The 22,205-nt window shown below is 44.5% G+C and overlaps 1 protein-coding gene across 4 annotated transcripts in view; it reads right to left on the bottom strand.

Moving 5' to 3' along the window:
- Positions 1–22,205, bottom strand: part of MGLL (monoglyceride lipase) — a 91,008-nt gene that overhangs the window by 33,997 nt on the left and 34,806 nt on the right. For 2 of the 4 annotated variants that reach the window (XM_090148222.1, XM_031607686.2), the window contains 2 exons: positions 18,647–18,785; positions 1,646–1,752 (listed from right to left, as the gene is read on the bottom strand). In XM_090148222.1, coding sequence (XP_090004348.1) covers positions 1,646–1,752; positions 18,647–18,785 — 246 coding nt within the window. Of the gene's footprint in view, positions 1–1,645; positions 1,753–18,646; positions 18,786–19,301; positions 19,486–19,755; positions 20,020–22,205 lie in introns of those variants that run through there. The other 2 variants (XM_031607711.2, XM_031607703.2) reach the window with 2 other exon arrangements.

The following is a 22,205-nucleotide window of genomic DNA, read 5'->3' as shown; positions in this document are numbered from 1 at the left end:
CCAAACTAAGTTGACAATGAATACTGTAAGTCTGACAGAGAGAATGAAGCTCTTAAGCAGTCCAAGCACAGAAGTGTGTTAAGTGAACTGATCAATTCAGCAATTCTGTCCATAGGAAGAAAAACACAACATACCTATGCTTCTCTAGTAAAAAAAAAAAGCCAAGGAAAAGAGAGCAAATAACTGTCTCTTTATGCAGCACAATAAACGCCTGACAGGATCCTTCACCCCAAAGCCCCTTCCTGCCTACAGAAGAGTCACTGTCTATATCAAATCCATGCAATAAATACAGTGCTCTATCACTTCTTCTAGACTCATTGCTTCAGATATTGCTATTTCAACTCTACTTCTCAAAACCGTTACTGAGTGTTAAGGGAATAAGGAATGAAGGCCTACTCAGCACGCAGTGAGCAGCCACAGTCCTGGGGTGCTGGGCCCCGGCCAGCCATCTGAACAAATTGCTTGTGCCTTGTTCAGTCACTTTTTGCACACATTGTGGTCTACTAAGAGCAGCTTCAGGGTGAACGGCACATAGTCCATGCCTCTGCCTTTCTCATGAACTTTGTGCCATATAGATACCAAAAGAGGAATGGAGATCTTTTCTGCTGGGATGGCTGCATGCTCCCACTAGCCCACGTCTGAATCAGAAGGAAGTATATCAACATGAATGATACCACACTTACAACATCTGCGCCCATTTAAGGAGAAACAGACTCCTGTGGTCAGCAGAGATACTTTTGCACAGGTCAACTGTCTTTGTGAAGTCAGCTCTGCATGGCATGTGATCTGCTGCCTGTAAAACCACAGACAGTAGTTTATATATTCAGGACCAGATACTTTTTTTTTGTCAGGGAGAATTCTGCACATCAAGTGCAGTGCTGTGAGTGAAAAGGAATCATGAAAGCAAAACCAAGGTGAAGCTGTGAGTACTTGAATTTGATGAGACATTGCCTTTCCTCTCTCAGATTAAGGATGCAATGTCTCACTTGTTCTCCTTTCCACAGCTTTCAGGATCTTCAAGCTCAAGTTCATCAGTCTTGTCTTTGAGGAGAGCTAGGGAGAACCATACATTGTATTCCTATGCTTCCTACGCTTTCCAGTGTCAGTGGAGGATCTGCCAGGAGATCGGGTTTGCCCTGAAATCCATCCCATTTCACCTTTCAGCTCAGAACTGACCTTGCTTTTTTTTCACTGCCATCATTAATCACATTGATTCCCTGCATCAAGGGTGCAGCTATCTAGTTGTACTGCTGCATGAAAGCTATGGTGTCATTTTAGCCCCTCCACTGCGATGTTTAGGACAAGAACCATGAATCCAGCAAAAGTGGCTCCTAGTCCCACTATCACAGCGGATGATCCCTCCTCACCCCCAAGAGATAGGTGAAAGAGAAATAGTGCTTAACAGAGAGGTTAAACCAGCATCAGCAGTAACGTTAATGGTAAGACTGAGGAAAACCCAGAGAAATAGGGTTGCTATCTTATAAATTCAGTATGCAGATTATTACAAAGCTTCAAATGCTCCCTTTCTCATTTACGCCGATGTGTATTTTATTGACTTTTCTCTCACTGCTGAGTAGCTTTAATGGCATTTGCCTCAGTAAAGTCCTGAGCTGCTGTAAATCAAGTACTGTTTTAGGCTACTCACCATGGTCATGGGCAAATACAAACAAGTTAAGTTCTGTCAGCCTCTGGGCCAAGTCATCATAACGGCCGCAGTGTTCCCCAGCGCCATGAGCGATAAACACGAGGGCCCTAAATGGAGCATTAAGGTATAAATCATTAACTCGGCAATCAACGCACAAAGGCTTCAGAGCCGCAAGCAAAAACAGCACATTCAATTTAGCAACAGCATTTCAGATATCAGCAAATACAAGGCAAGTTAAATAAGGGCTGATGAGAGTTTTAACACGGGAAAACAGATTGCCATCCTAACCTACCATCGGCTCGATCTTCACCAGCTGGTAGCAGGGCAGACACAAGCATGTCCCTGCACATGGGACAGACTTTGTTATCTGTTTGCAACCAGGATCTGCTACAAGTTCAAAATGCAGATGGGCATCAGCATCAGTCCTTGGGGTGGGTAGCTACACCTTGGCTTTGAGGCTTTCATGTTGCTCCTACAGTGGAAGTGTTGCCCTTGAGTTTCATGGAGTTGGTATATCCTGGTGGTTTCAAATACAAATGGTCCTTAACTTTTTACCTTGCGACACTGTCAGATGCTTCAGAGCACCCTTAAAGATGAAATTTCAGCTAAACAACAGATCTCAAACAGAGTCCAGAGCATTGCTTTGAGTTTGGAATTTTATCTTTTGACCCCAGCTCTAGTAATCTTATTGCACTTTCTGCCCCCAAACAGTGGCTTCCCTTTGGCAATTAAAGGGACTTTTACATAGCCACTGTACAACTAGAGAAGGAACCATGAAAAAAGTCTAATAGACATTTCTTTTTGAAAGACCTTATAGAAATATTTATCTTCAGTTATCTACAGTTGCAGCAATGATGCTTTATCTTCACTGTGATAGTGACTAAAGTTGAATGAACTTTGCCAGTCTTTTCATCAGGCAAAGTCTGTGCAGAACTGGACTTGAAATGCAGTGGAAGTAGCAATGAGATTATGTAAGTTTTGCTGCATTCAACAGGTGACTTTTCAAAATCCAGGAGCATAAACATGACGTGTTCCTTTACAAGTGCCATCTGTCATTGAAACATCAGCAACGCAAAACAGTCAGGAGGCTACAGGTTTGAGATTCTCAGTACATTAAATGAACTGACAACACAAAATAATGCAGCAGTTTACAGCTAGTGATTTCCTCTACTTTATTTTGATTGAGGTTTTGAATGCATTTTCAGTGTATTCACTGCAGTAAACTGCTTTGATCTTAATATACTTAAACTTAAAAAAAAAAAAGATGTGAATGATGTAGAAAATCCTGTTCTAGCTCTTTGATTAGCACCCACTTCAAAGTATTTGCTCATGCTAGACAGCTTGAAAGAGCACCCATTGAAACCAGAAGGATTTAACAGAGGGACTTCAAACACAGCAATGCAAAGATGCTCTGGTATCTGTCCAACACTAATCAGCAAGGCTGAGGTTAGGCCACGTAACACTTACAAATTAAAGAAAATTTAACTGAAGGTTGGTGTGGAACAGTCATTTCTTCCTTTTCAGCCTCCCCTATCGAAACATTTGTCACGTTATCAGTACACTTGCTAGACAGCCTGATTTCCAGAGCACAATGCCTACAATTATAGATCCAGACACTGAACCATTGAATCATTAAGTTTGGAAAAGGCCACTAACATCACCCAGTCCAACCCCAATCCATCCTACCGTGCCCACCAAACCACGTCCAGGGGTGGGAGAGATGGAAAGGCTGCTCATTTCACACTGGAGAATATCACCTTTCTGGAACACAGCCATCAATGCTTTGCATGTCCCACCTCTCCCCGCTCAGCAGAGACTCCAGGCTGTGCTGCCACTGTCAGTCTCTGATGGAGAAACTAAGGAAATGCAAGTGAAGATCCACATGTACCCATCGCACTGATGGCCAACACAGTCAGTGAGGCTCTGTGTGCATCTCTCCTTCCTGGCTCCTGGCAGTTCCTCTCTGCAGGGTCTCACTTAAGCCCTCTGTTACTCTCTGTAGCACCAACCTTTTTCCTGCTGACTGTGCACAGAGATTAAGGCACAGCTCGCCTGACTGCACACAGCCCTTCCTTTCTCAGAGAAATATGATTTGAATGTAAGTACTGAAATACATCAAGTGAATGAAAACTAATGGGGAGCTGCTGAAGAGATCTTTGCCGGGAAATGCTTGCTGATATTTCATCCTCCTGACAGCAAAGCCCTAATTTTGCTTTCATTCACACTGCCACAGCACCGTGACTCTGCCTGACAGCAACCTGCTAGATCTCAGCCCCCTCATCTTCTGTGAAGCCAGCGAGAAAAGAAAAAGCTTCGTGCTGCAGAGAAGCAAGGTGTTCCTGCAACCTCTCATGCCAGCATGACAATTGTCATGAGCAAAATACTGAATAAAATCCCTGGGACTGTTTGTGCCATTACAGCTCTAATGGCAGTAGCTGTCAAGACGGCTCAGGCACTTTTTTTTGTCCTATGACCATAAGGTGCGACAAACAAGGAGTGAAATCTTCAAATTGCTATGTCTAAACAGAAGCAGCTCCATCTTCAGGGTCTCTGTGCACAGGGCCATGCTTCAATGCCTTGAAAACTTGAAGTTAGTCTGAGCTTCATCCGAGCCAGGACTGAAGGATTTGGCTCTTTCCCCTCATCTTCCATTTTCCAAAAACAAGTTTAGATTTGGCAAAGAGTACCTAAAGGCAGTGTAACAAATACATGGTGCACATATTTTCCCTGGCAAGCTGATGTGCAAGTACAGCGAGTGACTGCTTTGAGTGACAGCAGTGCTTCACTGTATGTAAACATTTTTGCAGACACCCCTGCTCTCAAACTGCAGTGGCTGGATAGGAAGAAACACGTCTGAGGTTGCTTTGAATGGAGGGGCTTCTGCGAATTGTTTAAAATTAATACAGAAACCTTTTAAGGTTTGTGTGACTGCAGTGCCTCAATGGCAGTGTTGTTTAAGCAAGGTTTGCATATTGGCTATGCACCAAATCGATCCTGGGGAGAAATTTCTTCACCTCCAGCTCACGCAATTTCAGTGATGAAATCCTTGCAAACATATAAATCTCAGGTAGAAGGCATGGCTCACAGCCTGCAAAGCTTTCTTGTGCAGACTGACCCATGCCTGAACCGACGAGTTCTAGTTTCTAACCGCAGGCAGATCGACCTGACACATCTTTGGATGCTTCAGCTGGCTTGGGCTGGTGGAACAATAACTGCTGAAATGGTGCCAAAGTGCTGTTTTGGCTTCTGCTCAAGACAGCACCTCGGATGCACGTGATCACACATCTCCCCATGATCCACGAGTGTGTCACACACAACACTAAGGCATGAGCTGGGGCATAAGTGTGCCAGCTCTCACCTCACCAGTGCAATAGCAGCTACTGATTGCTGTTTGCAAAAGCAACAATTTTCACATGTCCCTGCTCTTCCCATTGCCTCCTCCTCCTCTCTCCCACAAGAGGTTTCTGCCTCCTGGTACTGCACAGCTTGGCAAACAGATGTGGTTACTTAGCACAACAACTATCAGGACAATATTAGTTTTTACCATTATCTGCCATTAGGAGGTAATGGTGCATGCCAGTGACCAGCCCTGCTCCTGCATCTCCACTGGGCTGCTCTCCCATGGCTGTATCAGCCCCTCCTGTGCTGCAGCTGCACCCTGCAGAGCCAGCAGCATGCCCAGGAGTCCCCGTGCAGGTGGGTCAGGCTGTGAGCAGGGTGGTATGATCTTCACATCCTGTCCTCTGGGGGCTGAAGCACTTCCACGAGGCCCCTGTGTGATACTTCATTGCCAGAGAATATCTCAGAACATTGGGCCTAGACCAAAGCGCTGAAGATAGGATTTCTATGACTGCATACATAAAAAATCCAATATTTTCCACCCTATTTGAAAGCATCCCTCTTCAGAACAATATTTAAGTATTTGCTTAACCTCAGGAAACTCCCTTTGACTCATGAAAGTCAGTAGGACTTAGAAAGTACAAGATTAAAGTTAAAAAAAAGGATTTGTTCTGAGTTAGGACTGATTTAACCGCACGCGGAAGTAATTTCCTGAATCAGACCCTGGCAACTTAACCTAATATCATGTTATTCTATGGAAGGCAACTATGCATTCATCTGATATGATTCTTTTGCCAGAACCAGATCAACTCTAACAAAGAACATCTGATTTTTGCAGCTTTGAGTACTCGACACCAAATTCCTAAAGTAATTTTTAAAAATTAACCAACAGGAAAGCTCTGAATTAGTTGAGGCTGCCAGAAAACGACTGGCTTACCGGATTGATTATTAGGTTTGGCTGTGTTGTTGCAGCTGACTTATCAGCTGACATCAGCCTGACTCTTAGAAACACTGAAAACAACAAACACTTATGTATGAAAAATACTTCACTGGTGGCACTTTTGGAGAAGGATCTGGATAGCTGACCACAAACTCTTTAAATTTTTTACGTCATGTGTGTCTATTTTGCTTCCACAGGATACCGTCATGGAAAATCAATTACAGGTATGCATTCTTGTGTTAGCTAAGAGTCCTCACTGATTCTAAAGATTAGCTATCTTTCCCTACAATAAGATTATGTATTCAGCAGATGGTAACTTTAGCAAGATATAAGCAATATTCCAATTTTCTACCATTAAAGATTACCTGTTTCTCAGAAATTTCCAGATAATCATTTCCAAGCACACATAATGAAGAATGAAATGCTTTGTTCGCTTAATAGACATTGCTGATGTTCCTCTGGAGGACTCTAGACCCTCTTGTGTTGGGTGTGAACCTGAAGCTTGGAAGAAGGATGTCTCTAAATCTGCTATGAGTCAGCTTTTGCTTTTTTTTTTTTGCAGAGGTGATCTATAGCTGTAGGTGACCCTGGCAGAACTTGGCCTTGGGCAGGGATTACAGAAATTTATGGGCGTTTCTCTCATGTTGTACATGCATGTGACCTAGCCAGCTAGCCAAGCATTCAGGCTGGTGACTCCAGATAGACAGGAAAATTGATGGTGGAGTCAGGTGTGTCCCTTTGTGCTTCTTCTGTCTCCAGGAAACTTACAGAGTTATGTTCCTCTGAGGGCACAAGAAGTGATGACTTTGCTCTGAATTCCAACCCGTGTTTCAGAGAGGCAGTTTATTAAGTTCAAGCACTTTGCTTGCTCTGCTGCTCAGCTTTTGGGGGAAACACATTCATAGCCTTTGCTGTGTTGGCCCATTTATGCTTAGCTTTACTACATAGGTCCATAACCTGGGTAGTCATGTCCTTTTCCAGCTATCACTGGAGTTTAATGACGTTACTTCAGACCAGCAGTTCTACTGATATTTTTCCCAACTCAGAGAAAAATGCTAATCTGGAGTCAAGTCTACACTGACCTTCTCTTAACAGCACTGACCCTGTAGCATCAGTTTCACTCCCTGGGGACCTTCGAAAGCTGTGATCAGCACAGATACCCCTGGGTATCTGGGCTCTAAATTTGGAGGAACTCACCTTTTCCAGATAGACTCAGACTAGCAGTGGTTCAAAACTGCAGTAGTTCAGCCTGTGAACAGCCTCTGAGCTCCAGAGGCAGCATCAAAGCACAGCACTATGGTCCAGATCCTAAACTGACAATTTTAAAATAAACTTCTCCAGCAAATCCTGCTTCATATCTTCTCCCTTTCCCCATTTGTTCAAGCTTGGGAGCTCCCATTCAAGCATGCCCAGAGGGGCTGCTCTTAGTCTGGTCAGCATCCTACTGTCTAACATGATGGAAACTTAGGGTTCAGTCTTAACATCCCTGCTTGCTTCCATGAGCAGTGCTTTTGCCTTCAGCAGCTGTTCATGCACATGCCTGCAAGTCTGGTTGCGCAATGCATTTCAAAATCACGGTGATTCCTCATCAGCATAGAGTTAGGAGATCTGAGAGCTGCCGTGACCTCCTGGAGGAGTACCATGGGTGGGTTATTCAACAACACCAGAAAGTGTAGGCAGCATAAATCAACGGAGCAGAAACAGAACTGGATAGTACAGATATATTTCAAAACAAACAGCTCAACAGGAACTGGCTGGAGCCAGCACAAAACAATGTGGAGAAACAGCTTATGCTGATTTATTGTAGCTCATTGAAGAGCAAGCCCTCACCACAAATAACTCATGAGTGGTCTAATACTGGGAAAAGAGATGAAGGAAACTTCAGGCGAGGTGGAATGGGAGGAATTATTTGAACCTTGCAACTGCTTAGCTCTAGACAAGTCCCTGAAAGTCAGCATTTGAGACCAGCTGTATTTTGTTTCAAGAAAGCTTTGAAGTAGTACTTTAGGGGACACAAGGCTGAAACCAGAGCTGAAATGTGTGTGTGTAATTTGAAATTCATAGGCAGGATCTTGTCACCCTTTTTTTGGATAAAACTGAAGAGAAGAGTTCCTCAACTTACCAGGACACTCGCGCACTTTGATATCAGAGATGCAGTTTTCCCTGGTGGGCCACCATGGACCCAATGCTCTCAGGACAGAACAGCACTCTGCTCTGAAGATGCTCATTCCTCTTGCTACTGCCTTTCTACAGAGCATGGCAATCCTTGAAGGAAGAATTACGCCTTCTATTTCCAAAGAGGCCTGTGACTTGTTTTTATTGAACCATCTCCAGTCTCACGCTGTTATTTCAGGGAGTGGATAGAACAGACAACTCATGACATGACACTGAAACAGTTGGAAAAGGAAGAATTCAGGTAATTACCCTAGCACCTGTGCAGGGAAGAAACAGCAGTGCACATGTGGCACAAATGATCAGACTGTTTCCAAGCTGCTTCTTGCATCAAAAATTGCACAAAGTACTTTAATCAGGCATGGTGGAATTACTGGGGTAAATCTTCCACTGGCTTGGAAGAGATCTGTGAATAAGGAACAAGAAAGGTGATGACACTGTACTTGTCTTGAGACAGTATGCTATTATTACTTTTTAATAAAGCCCTGACTGTACAATCCCCTTGTGTAGCAATGGTCTAAAGCCAAACAGAATACTGCAATTCCCTGAAATGCTCAGACCTGATAGCATGGTTTGTACCAGACAGTTCCACCATAATATGCTCAGGAGTTCTTGATTTCTTCCTGCACAGAGGAAATTGCCCTTCCTCACTTTTACCTTTTGGATCCAGTTTTGTCTGCGGCTCTCTGTGTTAGCAGGAATCTTAATTGGTTATCTTTCACAAACTAACTTATAAAAGTCCAGTTCAGATTTCACAGATAATGTGCGTCTCCAAAAAGCCAATCATTTCCTGCATGACTTTCCAAAAGCCGGTGTGGAATGAGGCCAAAACCGTAGAGACAGAAACTCAAAGATTGATATCTTAATCATAAAGTAGTTATGTATATTTTAGCATACTTTGAGATTAAGCACATTAATTTCTAATGAATAATCCTCTCGGCACATCCCAGAGCTGCACTCCAGCCCTGTCTGCCTATGAGGAGAACCTTTGCAGAGAGAGGCTTTGCAGTCTCTGTCAAAGTCAATATCAGGAACTATTCCTCAGGGAAATCAGTCATGTCACAAGCAAAGCACTTGCCAAGGCTTTGAGCCTGTTCCAATTAATTTTGTATTCCACATTTGCCACAGACTCGAGGTAGGAAAGAAAGTTGAACGTAAACAGCTAAACGTTAACACACCATCATCTTGCTAAGGCAGTGACTGCTGGAACATACGCTTTAAAGGCTGGCATATTTATCCATGCCTCTAACCAACGTAAATCTGAAACACAGCTGAGGTGCAACGATTTACAAGTTAACAAATGGATAGAGACTTCTGCCTCCGTCGCCAAATCCAGGTCTGTGTTATTTCATGGTGACACTGAGCTGGCACATCTGTCCAGAGAACTTAGCTGTGGAGGCTTGCTACCTGAAAGTCTTTCATTTCCAGCCCCAGGGCAGCGTCACCCATGGCAATGAGAGCTGCCACACCAACATCAATAAGGAACTTCTTGCCACGAGTTCTGAACACTGTCTTGTTGGTTTGCTCTCAAAAATGGCCAGATGTAACAGCTTTAAACAGCAGAAATTGAACGGAGACCTGGGCAACTTGGAGTGCAACTGTTAAAATAAGGATGAGTGAGAACAATGAAATAAAGAAGTAATCACCTTTAGTGCAGGCAAAGAAAGCTAAAGGCATGTGGGATGCCTTTTCTTTAGAAAAGCTTAAAATAGAAAAGGAAATCAATACTCATTTACAATATCTGGCAGTCACTGAACCAAAACATACATGTACACCTACAGCAAATCAGAAATAACAACACTTATTTAAACCACAAGCTGTTATTCTGCTGTGGGAACGCTGTGTTTTCTGTGGATAGCTTCACCAGAAACTGAGAAGCACCGCATATTTGGGACCATTTCTAAAAAGCTTTCACAATACCAAGAGCAACTATTGTCAAAACTACAGTTATTAACCCCGGCACTGCTAGGCTGGCTCCTCTAGGTTGGCAAAGAAAGAGTCAGAGCTGATGGAGGAGAGCAGAATGCTTTGCCTGTCCTCCTGAGCCTCTCTTCTGATCACTTACAAGCCACCATTCATGGGATCACAAAGCAAAATGCAAAGAAGCCTGGATGCTACATTTGGCATGTTGAGTGATGGGACTACCTCTCCCAAAGCAGCAGTAAAATACATGCACCAAGCAGAGCCCTGGTGGTCAGAACCCATGCTTTGGCATCATACAGTGCCTATGAAAAACTAGGGGCATTAGGGAAAGGAGTCGTATTTAGCAAATTAACATTCCCCAAACACTGAAAGTGTAATTGAGTAGAAACAAAGTGAATCTGCTGATTGATTTTTTTCCATGCAATAGCTCTGGAAGACGTGTGACCAGTAAATAAATAGCACCAATAATAACAACAGCTGGCTTTTGTACAACACTTCTCATTCATAAAACTAAACATGCTTTTTCTTTTTAAGGTGTGTAGCTATGATTGTCACACAGCCATTAAATGAAAAGATGATCCAGAGACCTCTTACCCACTGCCCAGCCCCTGGCAAGGACTGATCTTCTCTACCCCTGACATGTGAACTGAGTACAGGGGGTGAAAGCCTTGCTCATGGCAACACAGCATGCCACTGGCATGGGATGGACACACAGTGTGAGGCAAAACCCAACCTTACAGCAGTCACTGGGAACTCAACAGCAGAGCCAAAATCACAGAATCATAGAATCATTAAGTTTGGAAAGACCACTAAGATCACAACTGTCAACCCACCCCCACCATGCCCGCTAACTCACATCCCTCAGTGCCACATTTCCGTGGTTCCTGAGCACCTCCAGGGACAGTGACTCCACCATTCTCTGTGCAGCCTGTGCCAGTGCATCACCACTCTTTTGGAGAAGAAATTTTTCCTAATATCCAACCTGAATGTCCCCATGGGTTCCCTGAGCCCCATCCTTGTGCTCATGCACAGGGCCACAGTGAAGCTGGAAAGAGAGAGCCGAATTTTAAAAAGCTTTCTGTGCTAAAGAACCTGTGAGCAGCTAATCACATCAGAAGGGTGATCTGTGCATTTTCAGGACAACTTGGTTTTAGCTGCTTGGTTCTCCTCACTAAAACCATTTAGAGAGAGCCAGATGATGGCTGAAAGCTGACCCTTGAATATGCTTTTAATAAAATGAAATTATGAATGCTGCTCGGAAGACAGTTTTTATTACTTCAAATATTGTAGACTAGCTCTCACACGAGACTTAGAAATAAATAAATAAATAAATAAATAAGAAACACCATAACCATTAGGTCAGCTAGATGTTATCTCCTGAGCTTCCAGAGCAATTTAATTACTTAGTGCTTCCTCTTCACTTCTTTAGCCCAGCAAATTAAGCCACTGCAGATTACTGGATTTTGACAAGAGAATTTGAAATCTCACTGAAATAATTTTGAAAAATAAAAGTAAAAAATATGTTGAAAAATAATATATGAAATCTATCTTTCCAGCTGGTAAACTAGCTGACCTGCTGACACCCGGAGCAAACCAAGCCAACTTTTTGCTCTTAAAAGAGACAAAGATTTAGGTTTTTTTTCCATCACACCACAGTTTTTAAGCTTGATGGAAAGGAAACATACGTAGCAAGTGTTTTTTTTAGCACAGGACAGATAGATGGCTAAAAAAATCAGTAATCTTTCTCATCTATTAATTCTATAGTCATTTGTACATTTTCTGCCTGCCTGTCTATATGCAATACTGGATCAAAAGATTACTACGTTATTACCACTGAATGATCGTCTCAAGCTCATCTGTCAATACTTCCTTTTTTTTCTCTCTCTCCTTTATTTTAGTAGGTTGCTGCTGAGACAATTGACTTGTAGCTGAAAGTAGCACAAACAACTAATGATCACTTAGTAGATTTTTAAAATCTCTCCTTCAACATCAAGCACTTCAACCACAAAACCTCAAGGAATAATTTATTTTCTCTGGCGACTTTCTTCTAGGAACTCCAGATCTCACTGCTGTCACCCCACTTACATCACTCACTTGGATCATTATACCAAATTTTAGATTGGGGAAGCAAAAGCACAGAGAAATCAAAGGCCCAGTTATTTTATCTTTGGTCATTTTGCACAGTCTTAACTATGTTTTTTGCCTATTCTCTGCTCCTCATTGACTTCTTTTTTTCACTTTTTTCCTCTAAATTTTTAAGGTCTAGCAATCTGCTTTTGCCATCACTTTGTTAGCATGGATTCAGAAGCTCTGTCATCAAGTGATCGCCTACCAGACAGAAAAGAAGATGAATCCTGTCTGCAGAGCAAGTGTCTGTCACATAGAAGAGGAGTCTCATTCCAATGGAAGTACTCATTAAGTATTACTCAATGTCTTAATGATGTCAGAAACTTTAATCTGGCATTGCTACCTTCCTCCCTGTTGGATAATAAGCCATACTGGCAGAGTGTCATAGTGCTGGTACTGGTGGAGTAGGAACAGTGATGTATAAGGGTATAATTAAGTTAAGGGTACAATTATGGGGTGTAATAACACAAGGGATCTTAAGGATTCTCATGGTCTGGATGCAATACTCTTTCCTTAGATCAAGTTTAAGCTATGGGTATCAGCCATTTGCTGTCAAAGTTGTGTCACATCTCTTGGACAAGCTACAATGGAAGGTTATTAAACACTGATGGCTTCCATTCAAGTAGAAGCACATTTGGACAATGGGATGCCTGGACCTAGGGAAGGCAGCTCAGCCAAATGTGTCTGCAGGGACAGCTCTTAGAACAGTGTAATTTCCCTAGAAGAACAAAGAGATCAGATGTTCATGCTGGCTCTGAAAAGCAGAAAGCCACAGCAGCTTCAGGGGATCTCACAAGGAAACCCAGGCCAACTCCTCTGCAACATGGATCTAGAAAACACATTGCCTTCTAGCCAATAAAACTGTGCCAGCCAACTTTTGTAGATGTATTTATGGTGATCTAAAAGAGCTGCCCCAGTGTATGATAACTGTTGAGTCACATCAGTGGCCTGAACCACTGATTGAGCACCTGGGAAAGGACCCAGTCAGCCCTGGGAGCACAGGTGAAGGCAATTCAGCTGTGTGACAGGAAGGGTGGAGCCTGGCTGCACCTCTCTTAGACCTCATTTAAGGGCTGATGGCTTTCTCTTGTGAACTGAGACTCTTCTGATACAGGTGAGCAATCTTCTTGCCCTCCTTTATGGCAACTCTTTATTGTGTCAGTCCTTTGGCATCACACCTCTGTTGTAATGCCTTTCCCATTGTACTGATCTGTCCAATTGCTACACCCAGGGATGCTCAAGACTTCTAAAGTAACTGAGGCAGGGAACAGCATGCAGGTGCTTTCATTGTTTTGTCCAAACTTATATGTGCCTTGTGCTACTGAAAGAAAGATTTCTTGCATCTGGAATCTTGGCACAGTTGATGAGTTTTTCAGGTTCATTGATGGCATCACTTTCAACATGTAACAAGTCTGATGGCCTGGTTGATTACTTGGTTCATCAGGTTAGTGGCACATGAAGAACCAAAACTGATTTTGCATCCTTTGCTGTTGTCTTAGGACCAGGATGAAAACTTAATGAAATTTCTGAGATTCACAACAGAGAGCTCCTAGAGTCAGCTTGCTCTTGCACACAACCAGCCATAAAGTTGCATTGTCTTGCATAAACGTTGTATGCCTGTGCCTAGAAACTGATTCTAAGAGTGTAATAAACAAAAAGGGCTGTTTACAACCATTGTTATTCCCTTTGTTTTTGTCTTATTCCTTGGATTTCATGGAAAAACAAAAGGAGACTTGCATTCCTGTGAGGACTGAAGAAATTCTGTCCTACTGAATGGAAGCTGCTGGGAACACCCACAGCAAGAAATGAAGCTTTCGTGTCTGTCAAAAAGTCCCTCACAGATGAAGCTGGTTTATTAATTTTCCCACCCCCTGGATAAGAAATCATGGGAGGCTGCCACCATTCACAACAAATAAGGCTGTCACCTAGAGCAAAGAGAACACAACCATTGGAAGAATACATACAGCTGATGAATTGCAGAAGGAAGCTTTAGAAACTCAGGCAATAGCAATATAGCAAGTAAAGCCTGGAATGTTGGTTTGACAGTGAAAATCATTAAGTGAAAAGCTCTTATTTCCCTCGTGCTCTGTTTATGATGTGATCAGACATGCGGAGAGCTCAATTCATCCTATGACAGATGATGCTGCCATAAGTCATTTTAAACTGTACAAGTTTGGTCCTTGTGCATTAGTTTGTACTAATGAGATCAGCTTCAAACTAAAGTGTTCTTCCAGAGTGGCACCAAATTAGAAAATTCAGTATTTCTAGAGACTTGCACAGCATAATTGGAGACATTAGAATTAGTGACTTGCTTTCCTTTGCTTTGACTTCAGTTTATTTATTTAGTCATTTTGGAAGGGTCTGAAAGTCAAATTTAACTTTGTCATCTGCTCACGCTGGGAGCAGTGCTGTTCTTCTGGAAATGCTATGGAAATGCTGATAATGAGGTGCCAAAATCAGCAAGCAATATTCACAGTTCAAGGGCTGGATCAAATCTAAAGGCAGTTTGTATTTCTGCACTACAGGCACTTCTGCAAAGTCCTTCAGGGAGAAAGAAATAGATTTTTTCCTTATTGGCTTGCTCTTTTACCACTACCAAGTCAGAATGAATGACAGCATTTTTTAGAAAGGAAAAAATGCAAATAGAGAAGCAAGTGGATTTGTTTGTTTCATTTTGTATTTTTAATCACACTTCTCAGGTGTAAAGCTGAAAGAACTCCTACAAAGGCAGTGTTTGCTCAGGTAATTGCATTCTGTTCCCCTAAATCACGGTCACAATGTCTGAAGTTGAACCAAGCCATTTCACTGTACATTAACAATCGAGCAGGAAGGCATGCAGCCCACACGTGGCAGCTCCTGGCAGCCTCCTCAGCACAGAATGGGCATTTCCAAAAGCATCTTTGAACTGTGAGCATCTCACACTTCAAGTCCCCAACCTTAATTTATGTCTATTTACAGAGGAGAGCCAAACACCACTGTCCCAATCTGAAATCAGTGGTGGATGTGGGCTATTGGTAAAGCTGATGATACTGGTGGGTTTCAAAAGTGAGCTGGGTCAACAAATCCCAAAATGCCCCAAACAAACTGTTTGCAGTTATCCAGGCAGAGATGGGAACAGCTGAGACATCCAGAGAAGGCCACCAGGATACTGAACAGAGGGGAAAGAAGGTCAACATTGAAATTCTTCAGGCCCTTCTGGGGCCTCAAAGGAAATGGTTTGACTTCTCCTCCCAACTTTCCTTCCCGTTCCTCATCCCACCTCTATTCTTAGCAGCTTTGTCTGAGGGCTGGGAACAGAGCATGGTTTCTTAATTCCTCACCTCCTGTTACCTCATATTTTGACTTAGGAGGTTGAGGGTGGTGGCAGAGGTTGTAACCTTGCATGGAGCTGTTGTTTTTGTTTACACAAGGGCTGCTTTTCCATTAAGTAGGATTTTCTCAGCTACTGGGATGTGCCATAGATGTGACATCAGTCTGTTCTGGTACCAACAATTTAGCTCCAAAAAAGCAATATTAAACAGTCCCAAAAATGGGACCTCACGAGTGAGCTCCCCATGCCAGCTACCTGCTGTTATGCTCCACAAACCCTGTTCTTGGCAGGATCCAAGAAAACACCAGAACACAGTGCTTTTCCCTTCCTGCCACATTAAATGAAACCCCTTAATTACATCTGGGGATGAAACTGGCTCAACAAGTTGGGCAGCTCATGGGACTGCTGGCTGGGAAGCTGCACCTGCAGCCCCAGCTCTCCCCATGGGCTGACATCTCATCCCAAGAGGTGGAAAACAGTTGCCCTCCTTCCTTAGTCCATTAATATCTACTCTATCTACCCCATCTAATCTCTGTGACATCTGAGTGCCTTTGTGTGTCAGCTTCCTGCGACGTAATCACCTAAATCCCCCCCGAAACAAAGCAGCCCCTGCTGAGGAACTCACAATAGGTGCCTTTCACTCACACCACAACCTTGGCCTCGGTGGCACTTACAACAAAGCATCCATATGTGCACCAGTATGGGCCGATCAGTTGGCTCAACACTGTAGGATCTGAGCCTGAATACTTGTGTGCACGGAACAGAAGAGCCTTACAAAATTCCCCATCTTGCTGACCAATGTTTTTTTGTTTTTTAAAGCCACCTTTGCAGGTCTGTTTGAGGAGATAAAAGAGAAGCACCCACTTCGAAGAGCAATGTCTGTTGGTTCAGTGTCCACCCATTGTTTGCTCTCCAACCCCAGGCCAGCAGCACCACTTCTTAATTTTTTCCTTTGGCAGATATCCCATTATTTTCTCCCTGGGGGGTGGATCGAGGATGGTAAGTTCTATTCTAATTGAAGCCAAGTCAATGATAACCTTTGGGCATCTGCAGTGAGAAGGTATTTCTGCAGCCCTAGCTGGGAAGAGGTGTATAATGGATCAATGGAAGATCCCACCTTTCAACTGTTACAGTGTCACTCATTAGCGTTAGGATCAACAATTGAGTTGGAAGATTGAAAGATTCACCTTCAGTATTTGAAACAGAATAACTGTAACAGGCCAACAAAAGTCCCCCGAGGTGCCTCTCTCTCCCTGTACGTATATATAGATCATTTTTTGCTGAACATTTAAAATTAGATGAAAGTTGCCAAGCTTTTACATATGAAGCAGAATAAGCTGAGCTACTTATGAAAAGTGAGAGGGAAAAAATGTATTTTTGGTTTCCTATCAAAGCACTTCAAGAGTGTTCCTGACTGTAGAATATAGGCACTAACTTGCTATTCAGCCACTTGCATTCTCTCTCATACATAACAATGCAAAACGAGCTAATAATAAACAGTACGCCCTTCCTCATATACAAATGCACACACAGGAACCACTTGTAAATGAGCAACACTGATCCCTTCTACTTTTGTTGTTACAAAAGTAGGGCAAGCTTGCTCTCAATTAACTGCTTGGTTCACAGAGCCCTAAAAAATTAACTACCCAGAGGACTTCGGCACTAAGTTTTAACTCTCAGTTCTTTATCATCCTTTCATTTCTTGATCAAAGACCCATCCACTCACTACTAATTTGCTAAGAAATTAAACATGAAAAGAGAAAGCTATTTCACTACTGGATGAAGATCGTTGTGGGCAGTTAATGATTAATTAGCATTACAATATGAGACAGCCTGATTTCACAGTAGAAGCTTGGTTTAGTGCTATTCTTTTTTTTTTCCAATACAGGAAATCTTGAGGCTGGTGCAAAGGATACAGAAAACATCTGTGCCAAAAACTTTCCTCCTCCTGAAAGTCAGTGAATAGAAGTAACTACAAAGCTCTCTGTGGACCAGATCCATGGATTGTAGGACCACAGATCTTAAGCCAAGACCCATGTCCTAGAACCTAATAAGTGCCATGGAGCTGCATGGGGTGGCTCACAGCCCTGCTCTCTGGGAACAAGGTGGCAATGTACATTGCTTAGGTGCAGGCCACCTCCTGACCATATGTCACTGCATGGCTCATTGGTTGGCAGGCACCAAACCCAAGGGCAGGAAAGTTGCTCTGAGATGGTTTGGATGCAACCGATTGGATGGGTGTGGGAAAGTGCTACTCCTCACTACTCAAACTCCTGCTTGAACAACTTTTCTTGTATTTGCCTATCAGCTATAAAAAGAAAATACAATTAAAAAATTAACATAGCTTTTCCCATTGGCTTGCACAAAAACAGCCAACCAACCAATATCCAGATTTTGTAAAGTAGCTGCCTATACAACTAGGGGTAACACAAGTATGTGTCAAGCCAGAATCTGACAGCAGATACTGGCAGCAAGATGAACAGCCATAAATAACTATGGGAGAAACACAGATAGCTTTCTATAGCAGATCATAATCAGCACGTAATCAGCACAGAAAGCCATTACACTCAGGGGACTATTTAAATTATGAAAAAGACATTATTTAAACGTCTCTATCTGATACCTTGTCTGTGTTTATCACCAAGTTCAGTTTTGAACTCACGGAGGGGTCCCAGTGAGAGCTTCCTAAATCATTTACTGACCATAAATAAATTTTTAAAAAAGCAGTTAAAAAGCAACACAGTTAAACCAGCTCCTGCCTGCTGCCCTGAGATTTCTGCTGCTACTGATCAAACTGAACTCAGATGCTGATGCTGTATTTGTTGACAATAAGGAAATTAAAAAGAGCAGATATCGCTGATTTGGCATCCCATCCCTCCCTGACTGCTGTTGGTTTGAAGGCACTTTGTTGCTGACAGGCATCAGCCTCCTTCAAGTGCCACTCTGGATGTAGCACACACAAGTGCCAAGCGAGGCAGCTGTGCACAGGGCAAGAGTAACTCTGTGGTTCACATCTGTAAGGTGAGCTTGAGTGAGAAAGGGTTGGGGAATACAGTCATTACAGTAGGAGCTCTCTCAGGTGAGAGACATCTCTTAGTGCACATAGCCCAGTCTGAGCAGCCAGGCTATAAAACACAGTCACAGAGTCTTTCTGATAGTCAGAAAAGTGTGTTTGCTGAAAAATGCTCACCTGGCAGCTGCTGCTGGCTTCCAGTACCTGCAGAAGAGGTGCTGCCCATCAGCGTTGACAATGTGGGGCAGGTCCTTGTATGGGATGTTTTGAGGACTCCGCTTTGGTGAACTTTCCTCGGGCATTCTGGACGAATGACCTGAAAGGTGATGGAAGAAACTTGAGGACAGGTGAAGGCGAGACAAAGCTGATTGGCCTGGGAGCCACAGACATGAAGGAAGCTGGTCAGCAAGGCAAGCACCCCTGATGGAAACATCCCTCCAAACCTCCATCCAAAGGGCCCCCAAATCTTTCCTCCTTTAAAATCATAGCAGGGAAGGCTCGCATTTGGGGGAAGGCACTGGAGGGAGAAGGAGGGAAGATCCATCCACCACCACTACTTCATCACAGCTCTCTCTCCCTCACTTCTCCCATCTGTGTTTACTTTGCATCATTTTGCAAAGCGGATCTTAAAAATATTTGAGCTGCAATCAAGTGCAGACTGTGCAGCAACCACCACAGATAGGAAAAGACAGCCGCATGAAAGATTTATCTCCGAAGAACGGCGGAGGGAACGCGGCAGAAGTGCCCGCTGCCATCATTAAGATCTTCTCAGGCACCGACAGCAAAGTGCCGGCAGCGGGGAAGGAAACATCTCCAGCAGACTGCCACAAACCTGTTTTCATCCTGGGCGAGGGTTTGCATGCTAGTGAGCAGCCGGCATGGCAAGGCGAGCTCCAGCAGCTGAGGCTCTGTGCATCGCGCTGCGGTGCCGCTGGGTCCGTGCCGGGCAGCTCCGGAGCGCTCCGCAGCTCCTCTCGGTGGCTCGCTGGCTCTCGGCGGAAAGTCGCTTGGGTAATTCACCACTTCTTCATTTCATGACTTTTTGTGTGTGTGTGTGTGTCTCTTTTTTTTTTTTTTTTTTCTTTCGTGTGTGGGCTGAAGTAGCGGTGGTGGTGGGAGGGGAGGTTGGGAAGGGGGGGGGGTGGAGAGGGAGGGCCGACGGCTGGGAGAGCTGCAGTCCACTTGCCAGAAGCTGCCGCACGCATCAAAGGCACCTTGAAGGCACGCAGCGCAAAGTTACCGCTGCCGCAGGTTGTTTGCAACTAAACTTCCTTCCTGCCACTTACTGTGTCGCGGCCACGGCGGCGGGGGGGAACGGAGGGAGAAAGAGGAGACCTTTTTTCTCAAAGCGATCTCCGCCGCGGAGCCGTCTCCGATGCGAGCGCAACTTCCCCAGCCGCTGCTTGCGAGCGGCTGGGAGAAGGAGGAGGAGGAGGAGGAGGGCGAGGAGGAGGAGGGAGCCGCGCACCCGCTCCAGCCCAGGTCGCGCGGAGCCCCCCCGGCTCCATGCAGCCTCCCCGGCTCCTCCGCCGCGCGGTGCGGAGCGGGAGCGGCTCCGGGACGCGGTGGTTCCCCCCGGCGCTGCTCCGCTCGCTGCCCCCCGCGCGGTGCCGCCGACCCCCCCCCCGCCCCGCGGCTCTTCTCGGTTCCTCTCGGCTCAGCCTCCCCCGCCGGCTCCGCCCGCCGCTCGCATCGCTGCCCTCGGTGCTGCTCGGGCGGGTGGCGGCCCAGGCTCGCCGACCCCCTCCCTCTGAACGTGGAAGGGGTTCATCACCGCGAAGCCCCGCCGCCCCCCGGCTGTCCCGCTGCCAACCTGTCCGCGCTGTCCCAAACCCTCACTTGGCTCTTAGGATCCAGGTGAGCCCTTGAAGCCGCTCCAGGAAGAGCTTTCTGGGCCAGAGCTTTCAGACACCGCCTAAGAGAAGCACCCTGCACCCAAGCACCCTGATTTGCAGCCCCATTCGTGGTATAGGAAAGTATTTAAAAATGCAGGATATAATTTATACACATATACTGCACCTAATTATCATAGCTTATATGCAATACATATGTTGCAACTGTATAATTTGGGATATATTTTATGGCATATGACATTTGCTTATGTAAATTGTTGCTGCGAGGTTCCCAGGAGCTGAAATAGCTCCCCAAGCCCAAAGGCATCCAGATACTGAGCTCTGACAGAATCACGGAATTGCACAGAATCATTAAGGCTGGAAAAGATCAGTAAGATCATCCAGCCCAACAGTCCCTCTGGCACCAGTACTGCCCACAGCCACATCCCTCTGTGCCACACCTTCATGGTTCTTGAACACCCCCAGGGACAGGGACTCCACCACTCCCTGTGCAGCAGTGCCAATGCATCACCACCCTTTTGGAGAATAAATTCTTCCTAGTACCCAATCTGGAAGTTTTGTCATTTAATACTGTAAGTGTTCAGTATTTATTGAGTGCTCTCAGCAGTATTGGGAGCATGACAGGAGATCGAAGCCCAGTAACTGGTTTTCATTCACATTCCATCCAACAAAGCCCTTCTCATGACAGCAGCCGTGGTATTTTGAGAAGATGGGTATCAAAGCTCAGTGTGAGTTCATCTTTGGTACGCTGTTGTGTTCTTGTAGGACAAGAGTTATTGGCCTCATGTTGCACAAGGGAAGGTTCAGCTTGGATATTAGGAAAAATATCTTCTCAGAAAGGGTAGTGAGGCACTGGCACAGGCTGCCAAGGGAGTCACCATCCCTGGAGGTGTTCCAGAACTGTGGCAATGTGGCATTAAGGTTATGGGCGTGGTGGGGTGGGTCTTGGTGGTCTTAGAGGAACCTGAATGATTCTATGGTTCTGATTCTGTTTATATTAAGAGCACGGATTCAGTATGTTTCATGACGCTAATAATATGAACTTTATTGTTTAGATGCCTGCATATAATTGAAGATCTCATGGCTTTTTAAGGAGAGGCAGCTCTTTGTAATGGTTTTTAACGCTATTCAATGTGCTCAGCAAGCCCAAACCTCCAAAGAATGGAAAGAAATAGATGCTAACCATAATAACAATAAATGTAAAACCTCTGAGATGACCCATATAAAAAGAAAAAGGAAATCAAAAGCAGACTTCTTCCTCTTTCAGTGCCATTTATATTAAATGCCCTAAAGGGGGTTTTAGTTATATACCGCAGAAGAAAAATTGGCATTACTTAAGAAAAAAAACACATTTATGACTGCTCATAACGTGAGAGATTTAGGTCAGTTGGGGTCTTAACAGAGCTCTGGGAACTGTATGCAGAGTTTAGGATTTACTGGGCCAGCTACTGTCTGGGCAGGGCTGGGTGCTAGTAAAGAGCCATTGAAGTCAGCTCCGTTGCTGGGAGGATCAAGGACTTTTATGTTTATTCAAAGGGTACAGATCAGATAATGACTGGGTAAAAAAGCCAGGAAAGAAGGAAGCACCCTCTTCCCCTGCTCACACAGCTGGGCTGCCAGGAACACTTCACTGCTTCCCTGCGGCGCTCCGTGAAACCTGACGCCAGGAGCAGCTCCTCTCCTGCTGTGTGCTGGGAATATCCGAGTTCCCAGCGAGGTGGGGGAGACAAGGGAAGATTGCTGCTTCAGGACAAAAATAGCATCTGAAAGAAATGACCTTTGCTGGGACTCAGATCCTGCCTTTGAGAACCCGCCTCGATCAGTGCACTGCCACCCAGCTACCTCCCTGCAGAGATTTGCACAGAAGTGGATGAATGGAGCAT

Source organism: Phasianus colchicus, chromosome 11 (genome assembly GCF_987193195.1).
Source record: "Phasianus colchicus chromosome 11, bPhaCol1.hap1.1, whole genome shotgun sequence".
Classification (NCBI taxonomy): Eukaryota; Metazoa; Chordata; class Aves; order Galliformes; family Phasianidae; genus Phasianus; species Phasianus colchicus.
The sequence above is the reverse complement of the archived record's forward strand: the minus strand, read 5'-3'. Positions and strand labels throughout refer to the sequence as shown.